Source organism: Sorghum bicolor, chromosome 4 (genome assembly GCF_000003195.3).
Source record: "Sorghum bicolor cultivar BTx623 chromosome 4, Sorghum_bicolor_NCBIv3, whole genome shotgun sequence".
Classification (NCBI taxonomy): Eukaryota; Viridiplantae; Streptophyta; class Magnoliopsida; order Poales; family Poaceae; genus Sorghum; species Sorghum bicolor.
This window is the reverse complement of record NC_012873.2, coordinates 55,442,444-55,454,697: the sequence shown is the minus strand read 5'-3', so window position 1 is coordinate 55,454,697 and position 12,254 is coordinate 55,442,444. Positions and strand designations below refer to the sequence as shown.

The window sequence follows — 12,254 nt, the reverse complement described above, 5'->3', positions numbered from 1 at the left end:
CCCAAACGGCCGGGAACCTTTGGGGCCCCTCTACAAGCAAATCACGCTCGGAAAGATTATTTTCTATACGAGCTGCTGCCCTTTGCCCTTGGCCTCGTACTCGTAAAGCTCTGACTTTTGATCACATGATTGGCAGCGTGTTTTCAGCTTAACAGGGGCCACGAGGCCGCAAGGTCAACTATCTACTCATCCACACGCCCTTCAACTCCCGCCCCGCCACGCGCCTATATATTCGCAGCCCTGTCCGTACTCGTCCTCCAACCCAACACCGAGCTCAGATCCCCTCGCAGGCTCGCGTCGATCGTCTCGTCTCCGATCCGCCAGACAGCGAGCTGCCCGTCGAGCAAGGGTCCGGTAGCCTTCGGTTATAGAGAAGGGATCGGCGGCGGCCTGCTACGCACGTAGCGATATGATGGCCCGGCAACAAAGCGTCGACGTCCAGGCCTGCTTGTCGTCTGTGCTGGCGGCGCTTCTCTTCGCCGCCGCCTGCCTGCCGGCGCCGGCCGCCGCGGGGGTGCACCTCTCCACGCTGCCCGAGGCGCTCGCCGTCACCGCCTCCGCCAAGCCCGGCCAAGGTGCGCGTCCATCCGTACTCTTGTTCCATTATTATTCGGCGTGCCGGCGGCGGGCTCATATATAGTATCAGAGCACTAGCTAATTAACCCCATTTTTTTCTATTACTACTTGTGCCGCGAATATAATTTCTGCCATCCAATGTTTAGCGCTTTTCAAAATAGTGTTATTTAGACTTTTCAAAAAAAAAACAATATTGAAACGTACCGTAGGCAGCTAATTGACCCCATGAACAAGGATTGATCATGAATGCTCTCTCTTAATTAGTAATCTTTGTTGGATAACTTCTTTTTACGAAAAAAAACTCAAATGACATTGGTGCATATGAAATCAGAGAATATGTTTCAGGTGCTCGTCTTTCTGTTGATTTCTTGCTGAGATCGACAGCTGAACTATGTTCTTCTGCTGCTTACAATGCCGCCGCGAAAGAAACGACAGAGAGAGAGAGAAACATTTTTTAAAAATCCATCTTACCGCCGGCCAGCCGGCCAATAGTAGAATGGACACACTTGTGTTCATCTCTAATCCGAGTGCTCTCAAGGGCCAAAAAGTACAATAATCTCTTGTTAATTCGACTTATTGTGCGTGCTAATTTGTGTGAAAAATGATGCATTATCTCTTAACCAAATGTTTAGATATACCTACTAGTTGTTGGATTCTACTTCCTCTACATAAGTCAACATGCTAGTATAGTATTTTGAAACCTCGCAATGAACTAACTAACGAGCTAATTAAAAATTTACATGGCCGGCCATGCGCATGCGCAGTCCTGCACGCCGGCGTGGACTCGGTGACGGTGACGTGGAGCCTGAAGAGCACGGAGCCCGCCGGCGCCGACGCGGCGTACAAGGACGTGAAGGTGAAGCTGTGCTACGCGCCGGCGAGCCAGAAGGACCGCGGGTGGCGCAAGTCCGAGGACGACCTCAGCAAGGACAAGGCGTGCCAGTTCAAGGTCACCCAGCAGGCGTACGCCGCCGCCGCCGGCGGCGGCGGCAGCTTCACGTACGTCGTCGCCCGCGACGTCCCCTCGGGCTCCTACCACCTGCGCGCCTACGCCACCGACGCGTCGGGCACCGAGGTGGCCTACGGCCAGACCAGCCCCGCCGCCGCCTTCGACGTCGCCGGCATCACCGGCATCCACGCCTCCCTCAAGGTCGCCGCCGGCGTCTTCTCCGCCTTCTCCGTCGTCGCGCTCGCGTTCTTCTTCGTCATCGAGAACCGCAAGAAGAACAAGTAAATTAAACACAAGCTGTTCTTTCCGGTCGCGCTCGCGCCGTTCATGTAATCGTCGTGATGAGTTCTTTCCGGTCGTGACGTCTGTCGTTGCTCCCATGGATTGGTGCACGCGACTGTTTTGGTGTATGTTACTTTCTGCAGTGTCGTGCGTGAAAATTATCAAATAACTTGTACCGATAAGTTTTCTCTGCTGCTGATCCTGTTTCGAATGCGAATGGGACTCAAAATCTAGTCTACTCGAAACTGGATTAATGATTCATTATATTTCCCACTTATTACAAATTTATTTCTTTTTCTAGTTTATTTTGCAAACAGAACGAAAGTAGACTCATGAAAAAAGGCAGCCCGGCGTACTCCCTATCAACATATATTTTCTCTTCTGTTTACGTCAACAAAATGGAATAGCTTGGCTAAAAAATTACTCCTATAGTGCGATAGTATAAGATTTGCCACCCATCTAAGCGTCACCACTTCATTAAGCAACATCTTCAATGAAATGGCAGGTGTGTCATTGACTTGCAAGATTGAATGCTCTATCCTCTAGCTGTTCCGAATAGTGAGGTAAGTATAAACTGAGAGGTTGTACCCAAAGACAGCAGCGATCGTTCCATATCAATATCTAAAAAATCGTAAGCGCCGAATACTCCTTCAAACGCAATGAAAAGCCAGTTAGTCGGCACATCAGTGACCAAACCATCCACTAATTTAGAACTGTCTAGATCTATTGTTTGAAGAAACGAAGAGCCAATGAACAATTGTCAACGCCGTAGGAAAAATGACAATGCGTGTGGATTGAAACATGAACTAACAGCGTCACAATCCACCAAGCATATATTTTCCACGAAAGCGTACCATTTGCATTCATATTTTGGTCAATCTTATGTTTCCCTTTCAAGGAGGTTCCAAGACGGAAGGAACTCGGTTGCAGTGTAGAGTGTACTATACATGAAACGAGTAAACTATGCCAACAATAGAGGATTATACGGCAGCACAATAACAAGCATCCTGGCCATGTGGCTTCCTTGGGTATCTGGGGGTTGAAGCCAATTCGCCCTTAGAATGGCGAGGAATACGAAATGATCTCACTACTATAATCTGAATAGAGATGATCTACCACCTTTCAAACAAGCCATTGGCAAAATGATGTTAAAGCATATAGTTATGCAGGAATCAACGACAATAGTTAGCCTATGAAAGGTTCAAAGCACCTGTTTCGACATGGAAGAGGAGGGCAAAAGAAAAATTACACACAAAAAAAAGGGAAATGGAAGAAACACCATAAAGGTGGTAATTAACAGCTTGGTGCAACGTAATCTGTATTGCCCACGATCCTCTCCGCTCTTCCAAGCCAAACAAAATGAGAGTCAAGTACCAAGAGGAACATAACTTATTTTTCCGCAGTTTCAAAAAATCTGACCCCTAGAGTCTCACCACCTCTGTCCTCCCGACGACCTGCAAATGCAGATATTATGCTTTATATACAAACAACTAAATTCATATAGCCACGCTTGAAAAATGGTTTGTGGTAATAGAATTCTGAACTTTGATTCATGTATGTTTAGTTATGTTGTGGTTTTTGTTGGCTGACACATAACGAAACCAAAACTTAATTAAGGGATAACCTGTGGAAGAAGGACATGTGCTAAGGTTACATTATTAAATGATAATCACAATTATCAAACAATGAAAAACATCCAATTAAATTTATGTTCATGTCTAAGTTTGCAAGAATCCTAGTGAGTTTAGTTTGTTTTGGTTCGAATCAAAAACTCATAACAAAACAAGCACAAGAAATTAGCATACCTCTCTGAAATTCTGTTGCCACCAAAAGAGCCTCTATCTCTGCTCCCCTGAAACCCCCACCTTTCTTCAGTTGGTTTTGGATATTGCTCTGTGCCGCTGCGGGAACGTGGCCTTTCCATGGACTCTTTTATTTGGGGTTCATCTACAGAATTAGTTGGCGGTGATGCTATAACCCTGCCTGCTCCAGAACCAGGCCTTTGCGAAAATCTGATCTTGTCATCCATGGCAATTCTAAGAAGTTCCAGCTGCTCTTCCATCTGAGTTATTTTCTCAGAGAGGCTTTTTGCATCCTCATCACTTATCTTGCCTTCACTTTCATTTAGTTCCACCTTAAGTAAGTTGATCTCTTCTTTCAACACACTCTCTTCATTTGTCTCCGGTCTGAAATATCCATTTCCATGCCAAATTCAATTGGAAATTATTCATAGAATATAGCAAAAAAAAAGTAAATGTTTACGTGATACGCATATATGTATTTAAACAGAAATACTAGCAAATTTATAATTTGGCAAAGGATGCAGCAAGAATGAACTAAGTGGATCAGCCAAAAATAGGCAACTAACTGGATGAGTTCTTTGAAGGATTGCTTAATTTGAGTTGATCGAACTCCATGTTTTTAGACCATGTGCCTCATAACAAAACCAGTTCACTCTTGTGACAGGCTATGCCACAGATTGACTTATTAATTGTTCCCAACACCAAAGCAACAGACTTTGCAACCAAATGATAGATTATTGAAACAAGGGAAATGAAAAGATTCATAGCTCTCCAAAAGAAAAGCAATGGACCTCGGTATCTAAACTAAGGGAACTATTATGTTTAATAAAACTCTCACGATCCATTTGTGCATACTTTAGTCTGCACAATTATTTCTGGAGACACTGGCAGTGGCAGGGGAGCAATGTGTTCTCCATCCAAAAGATAAAAAACATACATGTCAACCAGAAGCTAAATGAATACATTCTGATGACATTTTTGTGAATCAATAAAGTATACTTGGGAACTTTCCTAGTAAAACATTCATGATTCAGTGCTTATTCTTACAAGTGCATGGAAAGGCAAATACTTTTCAAATGGCTGAGTACTGCAACTACCTCATCATAAAGGACCAGAACCCTTTTTTTACCAAAAAAAGAAAATTTTTGGCTTTGACAGAGAACTTGCTAACCGTGAAGAAATAAAAAGCATGATATTCAAACATTTTCTCCAAACAAAACAGTGCCTGAAGCAATAACGGCTTTGTTAGTGGAACGTAAGTGGCAGGATTGTTGACCCATCCTACATGATGGTTTGAGGACATGCTGGAAGTAACATAGATGTTATTCCACAGGATCACCAGGGAGTACACAAACAAGTTATTACACATTGTTGTTATTGGTACCATATTACTCCATGACTCAGGGTGAACTACTGCAAGTAGTAGATCATAATCATACAAGGTGACTCAATCAAATAACATCATGTTTCCAAAGCAGATTTTAGATTTTACACATATAAACACCACACTATAGAAACATACTACATGATAAAATTTTAAAACACATTTCAATAAGCACTTAGCATTAAAATCAGAACATTGTATAAAAAACAAAGTTATTTTACAACAGAGGAATGGAAAATAAATTTTAAAGTATTTATTATCTTACCAGCCAAATTGTTAGGACTGCTAAAACTAAGAATAGAAAGATGATATCTGTACTGCCAACTTGACAAGTGATTGGTAAAGCAAAATGAACAGTTAATACAGTAAACCCATCAGTATCAGTCGAGTTCTGAGTAGGATGGTGTTAAACAAATCGAAAACACTGATGCTACAGTGTTTAGTATATGTGCACATTCATTCAGATTAACCAATCATGGAAACCGAAACAGCAGTAAAAGATAATAAAGCTTTAACAGATCAAATTCAGCTAGCAGCAATACTTAACATATGCTCGCAAGCTTGTTAAATTTTTATTGACTGAAAAGAAGAAATGAACACTCAGCTCTCAACCAATACTGGTTTGGTGTCCACAATTAACATTAGAAGCTCAAGGGAAATATGTAACCAATGCCGGCATCACTAACTCACTATCTTCAAAAGGAGAATGTACAGCTATTATAATAGCCATAGCACTGTTATGGATGCCACACCACTATGCCATTTCCAATTGATTCAGGAAATTTGTTCCATCATCTGTCATTGGTCCATATTTTCATGGACAGAAATAAGCAGATGTCCAGCCTTAGCTAACAAACCAAACACTTCCCAACTCCCCTACTAGCACATGACAGAGCTTTTTTGACAGAACAAACAGAGACACAATTTTTTTGAAAGAAAAATGAATGAAATAGGAAACTAACTTGTGTTAGGTCATTTGTTTTTGTTGAAGCGACAACAAGGTGGCTACTAGCAGTGCTAGAAAAATGCTCTAGGCTAACTACCGCAAAATGAAGCAGAGTTCTAATTAAACCAAAATCAAATACTAATGTGCAACGTTCCTAGTCTTAATTAGTATTGAATTCACGGACGGATGCTAATGGTGCATGGTTTTAAGAATCGGTATACCTATCAATACGACGATGTTCCAGCTCTTGGTCAATCTTCCTCCAGTCCTTCCCTTTCTCTTGCAGAATCACTTCCCTTGGCTTTGCGTCACCAAAAGGATTTGCCTTTGGCCGTGCCCTGGGTGCGGCTTCAGTAGCAGTGGCTGAAATCTGTGACCCGGGGCTCCCAGGTCGTGACGATTGAGCACTCTCTGGCCTGCTCGAGTGTGGACTGGTGGGGCGGCTAGTCCTCTTCTGATCAATCTCAGTTTCCATCTTCTTCCAGTCCAGCCCCTTATCGGCCAGCACGTCCTCCCGTGGCCTCGCGGCTCCAAATGGGCTCGCGCGGCTGCGCCCCGCCTCAACAGGTGGAGTAGGAGTGGCCGAGGCGTCACGTTTGGGCGGATCGAGCACGATGCGAGGCCTCTCACGCTCGCCATTGCTCGGCGCGGCACGGGACCAGCGGTCAGAGGAGTCGGCCGAGACGGGCGAGTCGCGGAAGCCGCCGCCGCCGCCGGAGCCGAGACTCGGGTAGCGCGACGGGCCTGACGGCGGTGGTGGCTTCTTCCCGCGCGACCAGTCGCCATCGTCGTCGGCGCGGCCGACGGACGCGGGCGCGCCACCCCCGAGGCCACCGTACCGGCTCCGCGAGGCGGAGTCGGCGGGAGAGGGCGCGAACGACTTCTTGCTCATGGACCAGTCGCGATCCTCGTCGGCGCGGGAGGGCATGTCGAGATCCGAGCCCCTGCCGGGCGGCCCGCGGCGGCCGTCGTCGTCGAACCCGCCTCCTCCGCCGCCGCCGCCGCGGTCCCCGGAGCCGTAGGAGCGGAAGCCGCCGCCGAGGCCGCGGGGACGGTCGAGCTCGTCGGCGGACCGCTCCCTGGGGCCGGTGGGCAGCATCATCATCTCCGCCGTGGTGAGACCCCGAGGCTCCGGCGGCGCCGGCGCCGGCGCCTGCCGCCGCCCCGGGCCGAACCCGGCGAACTCCGAGAGCGAGAGCGTGGTGCCTTTGCTCTTCTTCTTGGACTTGCCGGCGGCGGTGTTTACCGCGGCGGCCTCGCGGAGGCTGGGGAAGCCCGCCGCGGGTGCGGGGGCGGGGTTCGCGGCTGCGTCGCGCTCTTCCTCCTCGGCGCGCTCGGCGTCCAGCGCCCACGCGCCGGCGCCGCCGAGGCCGCCCCAGGGGTTGGACATGGCGGGGTCAGGGATCTAGCAGGGTTCCGCGAGATCGCGGAGGCGAGGGAGGGAGGGAAGGAGGGGAGGCGCAGCAGGGCTGGAGGGAGGATGCCGACGCGATGCGCGCGGATGCCGATCGAGCGAGCGGGGTGAAAAGGCGGGCGCGGCGCGGGGCGGTGGACGGCTAAAACCTAAAAGGCGTGGGCCGCACCGCAGCGGCGGGCGCGCGGTGCGTGGGTCCTGGTTGGAGGCGTGCCAGGCCGGGCCGGGCCGGCCGCGGCGGGCGTGACCTGACCTCGACTCGCCTATCATGTCATGTCATGTCATGTCACCTCGGCTCCTCCGCTTCGGTTATTGGGGCGTGGTGAGTCCGGGAAACCCGTCAGCGCCGGCACGTTGGATCGCACCTCGGCCTTGTTTAGTTTGAACCGAAATGCAAAAAGTTTTTAAGATTCCTTATTATATAGAATTTTGAGGCACATGTATAAAACATTAAATATAGACAAAAATAAAAATTAATTACATAGTTTATTTGTATATCGCGAGACGAATTTTTGATTCTAGTTAATTTATGATTGGACAATATTTATCAAATAAAAACAAAAATACTACCGTAGCGAAATCCGAAAAAACAAGGCCGAGTCGTCGTCGTTTGAGCGGCGTTTGCTTGGCCAGCACGTGACTGAACGACTGGAATACATGGCCGCACCGCAGCAGTGTCGGAGGAAACGGCGGCGGTGATGACAATTTTATTTTTCTCGAACATCTTTTTGGCGACGGACACGGCTGACGACGGGACACGTGGCTTCATCTTGCTCTCCATAGAAATCTTTGGTAACCTTTTCCTACTCTCTTGTGTCTTGGAAATTTGGGCCTTATTTAGGCCTTGTTTAGTTCTGAAAAGATTTCGGATTTCGGTACTGTAGCACTTTTCGTTTGTTTGTGACAAATATTATCTAATTATGGACTAACTAGGATCAAAAGATTCGTCTCTCGATTTCCAGCTAAACTGTGTAATTAGTTTTTGCTTTCGTATATATTTAATGCTTTATGCATGTGCCGCAAGATTCGATGTGACGGTAAATCTTGAAAACTTTTTGCTTTTTGGGGTGAACTAAACAAGGCTAAAAAAGTTTGTAAAAAGTTTTAGATTTCTTGTCACGTCAAATCTTGCAGCAGGAACATTAAATATAAATAAAAATAATAATTAATTGTATAGTTTATCTATAATTTACGAGACAATTTTTTAAACCTAGTTAGTATATAATTAGATAATATCTATTAAAAACAAATAAAATGCTACTATTTTTATTTTGCAAAGGAATAAAAAGGGAGTCGGCATCTTTGCGGAATAATCTTTCCTCAGGGGATTAACCTTTTTTCTTGATATAATCCCGCAAACGGAATAACTTTCTGCAGCTGCACCGGACCCTCGACCGGTCAACCCTGAAAACACTCCCATTTTTTATGATCAAAAGGTTTTAAATTTAATTAAATTTTATGAAAGTATAAATTTTATGATACTAAAAATGTTCTTTGATTAACTATAAAATGTATGTTTACATATTTTTAAAAAAAATAAATGATGATACTAATTTTTATGAATTTGATTAGAATTATAAAAAAAATCTTGTTCTGTTCGTTTGAACATATTTGCCGAATATATGAACCATTCAACGGCTAAAAGTATTTTCTCCGTGGCTTATCAACGAACACGGACGGATGGAGTTGGAGTCATGCTCATTATCGGTTGGCAATGAATTCCAGTGGTCCTTTTTTAAAATAAAAAATAAAAAATAAAAAAGGAGTCATCTGACCTCACTTTCTTCTTCGTCATAGTGCGTGAAGTCCTCGGGCAGTGGTACATCTCCCCAGTATGTCAGCGTCAATGGTTAGGTAATTTCCGTTGCGTTTCAAGTTGAAAATCCCTTTTAGCCCCAATAAGACCTTGGCCTTATTTAGTTCACCCCAAAAAGCAAAAAGTTTTCAAAATTCTCCGTCACATCGAATCTTACGAGAATCTTGCGGCACATGCATGAAGCATTAAATATAGACAAAAGTAAAAACTAATTACACAGTTTAGCTTGGAAATCGCGAGACGAATCTTTTGATCCTAGTTAGTCCATAATTGGATAATATTTGTCACAAACAAACGAAAATGCTACAGTACCGAAATCCGAAATCTTTTCGGAACTAAAAAAGGCCCTTGTTTAGTTCACCCCAAAAACCAAAAAAAAATTCAAAATTCTCCATCACATCAAATTTTGCAGCACATACATAAAGTATTAAATATAGACAAAAAAAACTAATTACGCAGTTTGTCTGTAAATCACGAGACAAATCTTTTAAACCTAGTTAATTCATAATTAGATAATATTTGACACAAACAAACAAAAGTGCTACAATAACGAAATTCAAAAAAATTCGTATCTAGACAAGGCTTAAGGCAATATGTAATGCAAGCATCAGTGATTAGAGAATTTTCGTTGCATTTCAAGTTGGAAAATCCCTTCTGCTCGTTTCATTTTTCTAGGATGATGAAATAGCAAAGTCGCAAAAAGAAACGAAGACACCGTTTCTGATCAGAAGGTAGAACCGTAGAAGAGAGGAAGATAACCCTGTACAATACCACAAGCCACCTCGACCGGAACATATGAAAAAGGTAGCCGTGAAATTTGTTGCGAAATTTACAGTAGCCAATAATCTGGCCTGATCTGTACACGATCAAACGAGTACCGAATGATCTTTAAATAAAATAAAAAAATAAAATCTGAACGCCAGCATGAAGCGGTTTCGATCGAGATGGCGTTAATTTTTTCTGTTCGTGCACAGTACTTCAGACAGGAACAAGAACTATTGTTCACTGCTCAGACATAACATCTCTGCAACTATAAAGGTAGTGTTTCACATGAATTAAGCTTAAGCTATCTGGATTTCTTACCTGCTGTACTGCTCGTCATGTCATTGACATCAAAGATGACGAGGCGAATCCATGGACATGTCCAGTATATGCAACGGATGTCAATTGCAGTCCATGCACATACTGGCCTGCTGCGACATTCCATCTCTGCAACAAATACTCAGCTACTGTCTACTGAAACGGTGTTAATCTCCACAATCTTAACCTTCTTATAAGAGACACAAATTTTGCAATAAACGATGGAACAGTGCATGCTCATGATGCAAATGACAGAAGGTGCGAAGAGATGAAGTAGCATTATCAAACATAGCAAGCCAGTAACAAGGAAATGGCTTGAGCTTACAGAAAAACAGGGAATTAACCCAGATAACCCCCTAGTCCAACAACAATTGATGCAACTGTGCAATAGTGTGGTTGGCATGCATAGTTACGTTGGATAACCACCTTAATAAACAGTAAATAAAACTATTTAAAACATGTTAAATTCCAACATAAACTGAAGCAAGCTTAGTAACCACTAACCAAACATTCCATTAAAAGAAAATTCGAGTGTCCCATAAAAATTATAGTGCCATATAAAAGAGATGGCCACATGTATAGTTGTTAATTTGCCGAAATTTCATTTAAATCACAAAACATTAACAGAGGAATCAAAATAGATTCACCAAGAAAGTTTAGCAGCTGGACTGGAGTGAAGTAAACCTGCAGAGATCTGACCTCGTCTGTATGATTAAACAAGAAGTGTGCATGGGGGAAAGGTTTTTATCGACTTCAACTCTTAAATTTCAGTTCCTGGTGCATTACTCCAGACACAACTTAGTTTTCGTTTCTGGTGCATTACTTCAGACACAACAGCAATATAATAGACCAAATTCGAGCCCCCTTAATTTCTCCTTTAATATTGAAAGATTAGAAGTGACTCCACAAACATCAACAGTCAAACAAAGAATGTCCAATACTGTTCTGCTGCTAATAGGACCAATTCTCAAAGAAATACACAGCTACTGTCTAAAGAAAGAACTAGTGGTCATCTCCATAATGCTACCCCAGCTTTAGAGCCACAGACAATGTAATAAAACACAATGCCAGAAGAGGTGAAGTAGCATCATGAAACATAACAAACCAGTAAGAGGAAATTTAGTCCCAGATCCTGTAGAGTTTGGACCTCGCTGCTGTAGGCCTGCAGTACCTTCGGCAATGGCTAGGCGCTTCTCTACCTGGTGGCAGGTGGGGGCACACCATCAGGAGTTCTCCCAAGTCCCAAAGAGTTGAGCAAGGGACTGAATTCCCTGATCATTCTTGTGGCTGGGTTTGGAAGCATAGAAACTCTGTATTTTTTACCGGGGTCAGCCCAACATTCCTGAGCTCCATCAAACCATTAGGGATGAGTGTCGCCTATGGTGTTTGGCAGGGGCATTGGGACTCAGTGAGTTCCTCTTCAGATCGTTCACCTCACATCTCAGTAGCTTAGGCTCTGGCGGTCAAGTTTTCTCTTCTGTTTGTGGTGAGTTTGTTATCTGATCTAGGGAGTTTTGGGTGTGTGAGTGGGTTTTTGTACTCGGGGTGGGCCTTTGCTCTCAGCTCGTTGTACTTTTTTTTCTCTATATTAACAAAATGACACAACCCTCCTGCGTAGTTTGAAAGAAAAAAAACAGAATAGAGAATTATTACATTAGACGAGTCTAAAACATGGAACACCCAACAAAACACGAGCAGCATATCGGTTACTGCTCGACACAAGAACACAATCAATGAATATGGTTGCTATACACAGAGAGAACTGAAATAACCACCTAAAATCTCAAAAACTTCTAAATGAAGCAAACATACCACGAAAACAATCAAGTGACAAATAATGGAAGAATAAGAAAAGACATGATCGCTGCTTGCACAGTAACTAATTTGCAACAAATTGATTCATATTACAAAACCATTACAAATTAATCAAGATAGGTTTGCTAAGGAAGTCCAGCAAGCACCAAGAATTATCTGTTTTACTGCTGCCTATACTCTAATAAATAAA

At 44.0% G+C, this 12,254-nt stretch overlaps 2 protein-coding genes across 2 annotated transcripts; one reads left to right on the top strand and one right to left on the bottom strand.

Moving 5' to 3' along the window:
* On the top strand, window positions 233–2,091 carry LOC8070606 (high-affinity nitrate transporter-activating protein 2.1). Its single transcript, XM_002454073.2, has 2 exons — window positions 233–575; window positions 1,341–2,091. Exons 1-2 carry the CDS (start codon window positions 410–412, stop codon window positions 1,808–1,810), a joined length of 636 nt encoding a protein of 211 aa, XP_002454118.1. The 5' UTR covers window positions 233–409; the 3' UTR covers window positions 1,811–2,091.
* On the bottom strand, window positions 2,892–7,480 carry LOC8070605 (eukaryotic translation initiation factor 4B1). Its single transcript, XM_002452346.2, has 3 exons — window positions 6,161–7,480; window positions 3,613–3,993; window positions 2,892–3,261 (listed from the first exon to the last, which is right to left on the bottom strand). The coding sequence occupies exons 1-3, from the start codon at window positions 7,327–7,329 to the stop codon at window positions 3,237–3,239; spliced, it is 1,575 nt and encodes a 524-aa protein (XP_002452391.1). The 5' UTR covers window positions 7,330–7,480; the 3' UTR covers window positions 2,892–3,236.

Bases quoted from the DNA above. Each gene is read 5' to 3' on its own strand.
- LOC8070605 (XM_002452346.2), bottom strand. From the start codon at position 7,329: ATGTCCAACCCCTGGGGCGGCCTCGGCGGCGCCGGCGCGTGGGCGCTG. The intron at 3,994-6,160 runs GTATACCGATTC...TGGATATTTCAG, and splicing joins GAACATCGTCGTATTGATAG to ACCGGAGACAAATGAAGAGA. The intron at 3,262-3,612 runs GTATGCTAATTT...CTGCATTTGCAG, and splicing joins GGCAACAGAATTTCAGAGAG to GTCGTCGGGAGGACAGAGGT.
- LOC8070606 (XM_002454073.2), top strand. From the start codon at position 410: ATGATGGCCCGGCAACAAAGCGTCGACGTCCAGGCCTGCTTGTCGTCT. The intron at 576-1,340 runs GTGCGCGTCCAT...GCGCATGCGCAG, and splicing joins CTCCGCCAAGCCCGGCCAAG to TCCTGCACGCCGGCGTGGAC.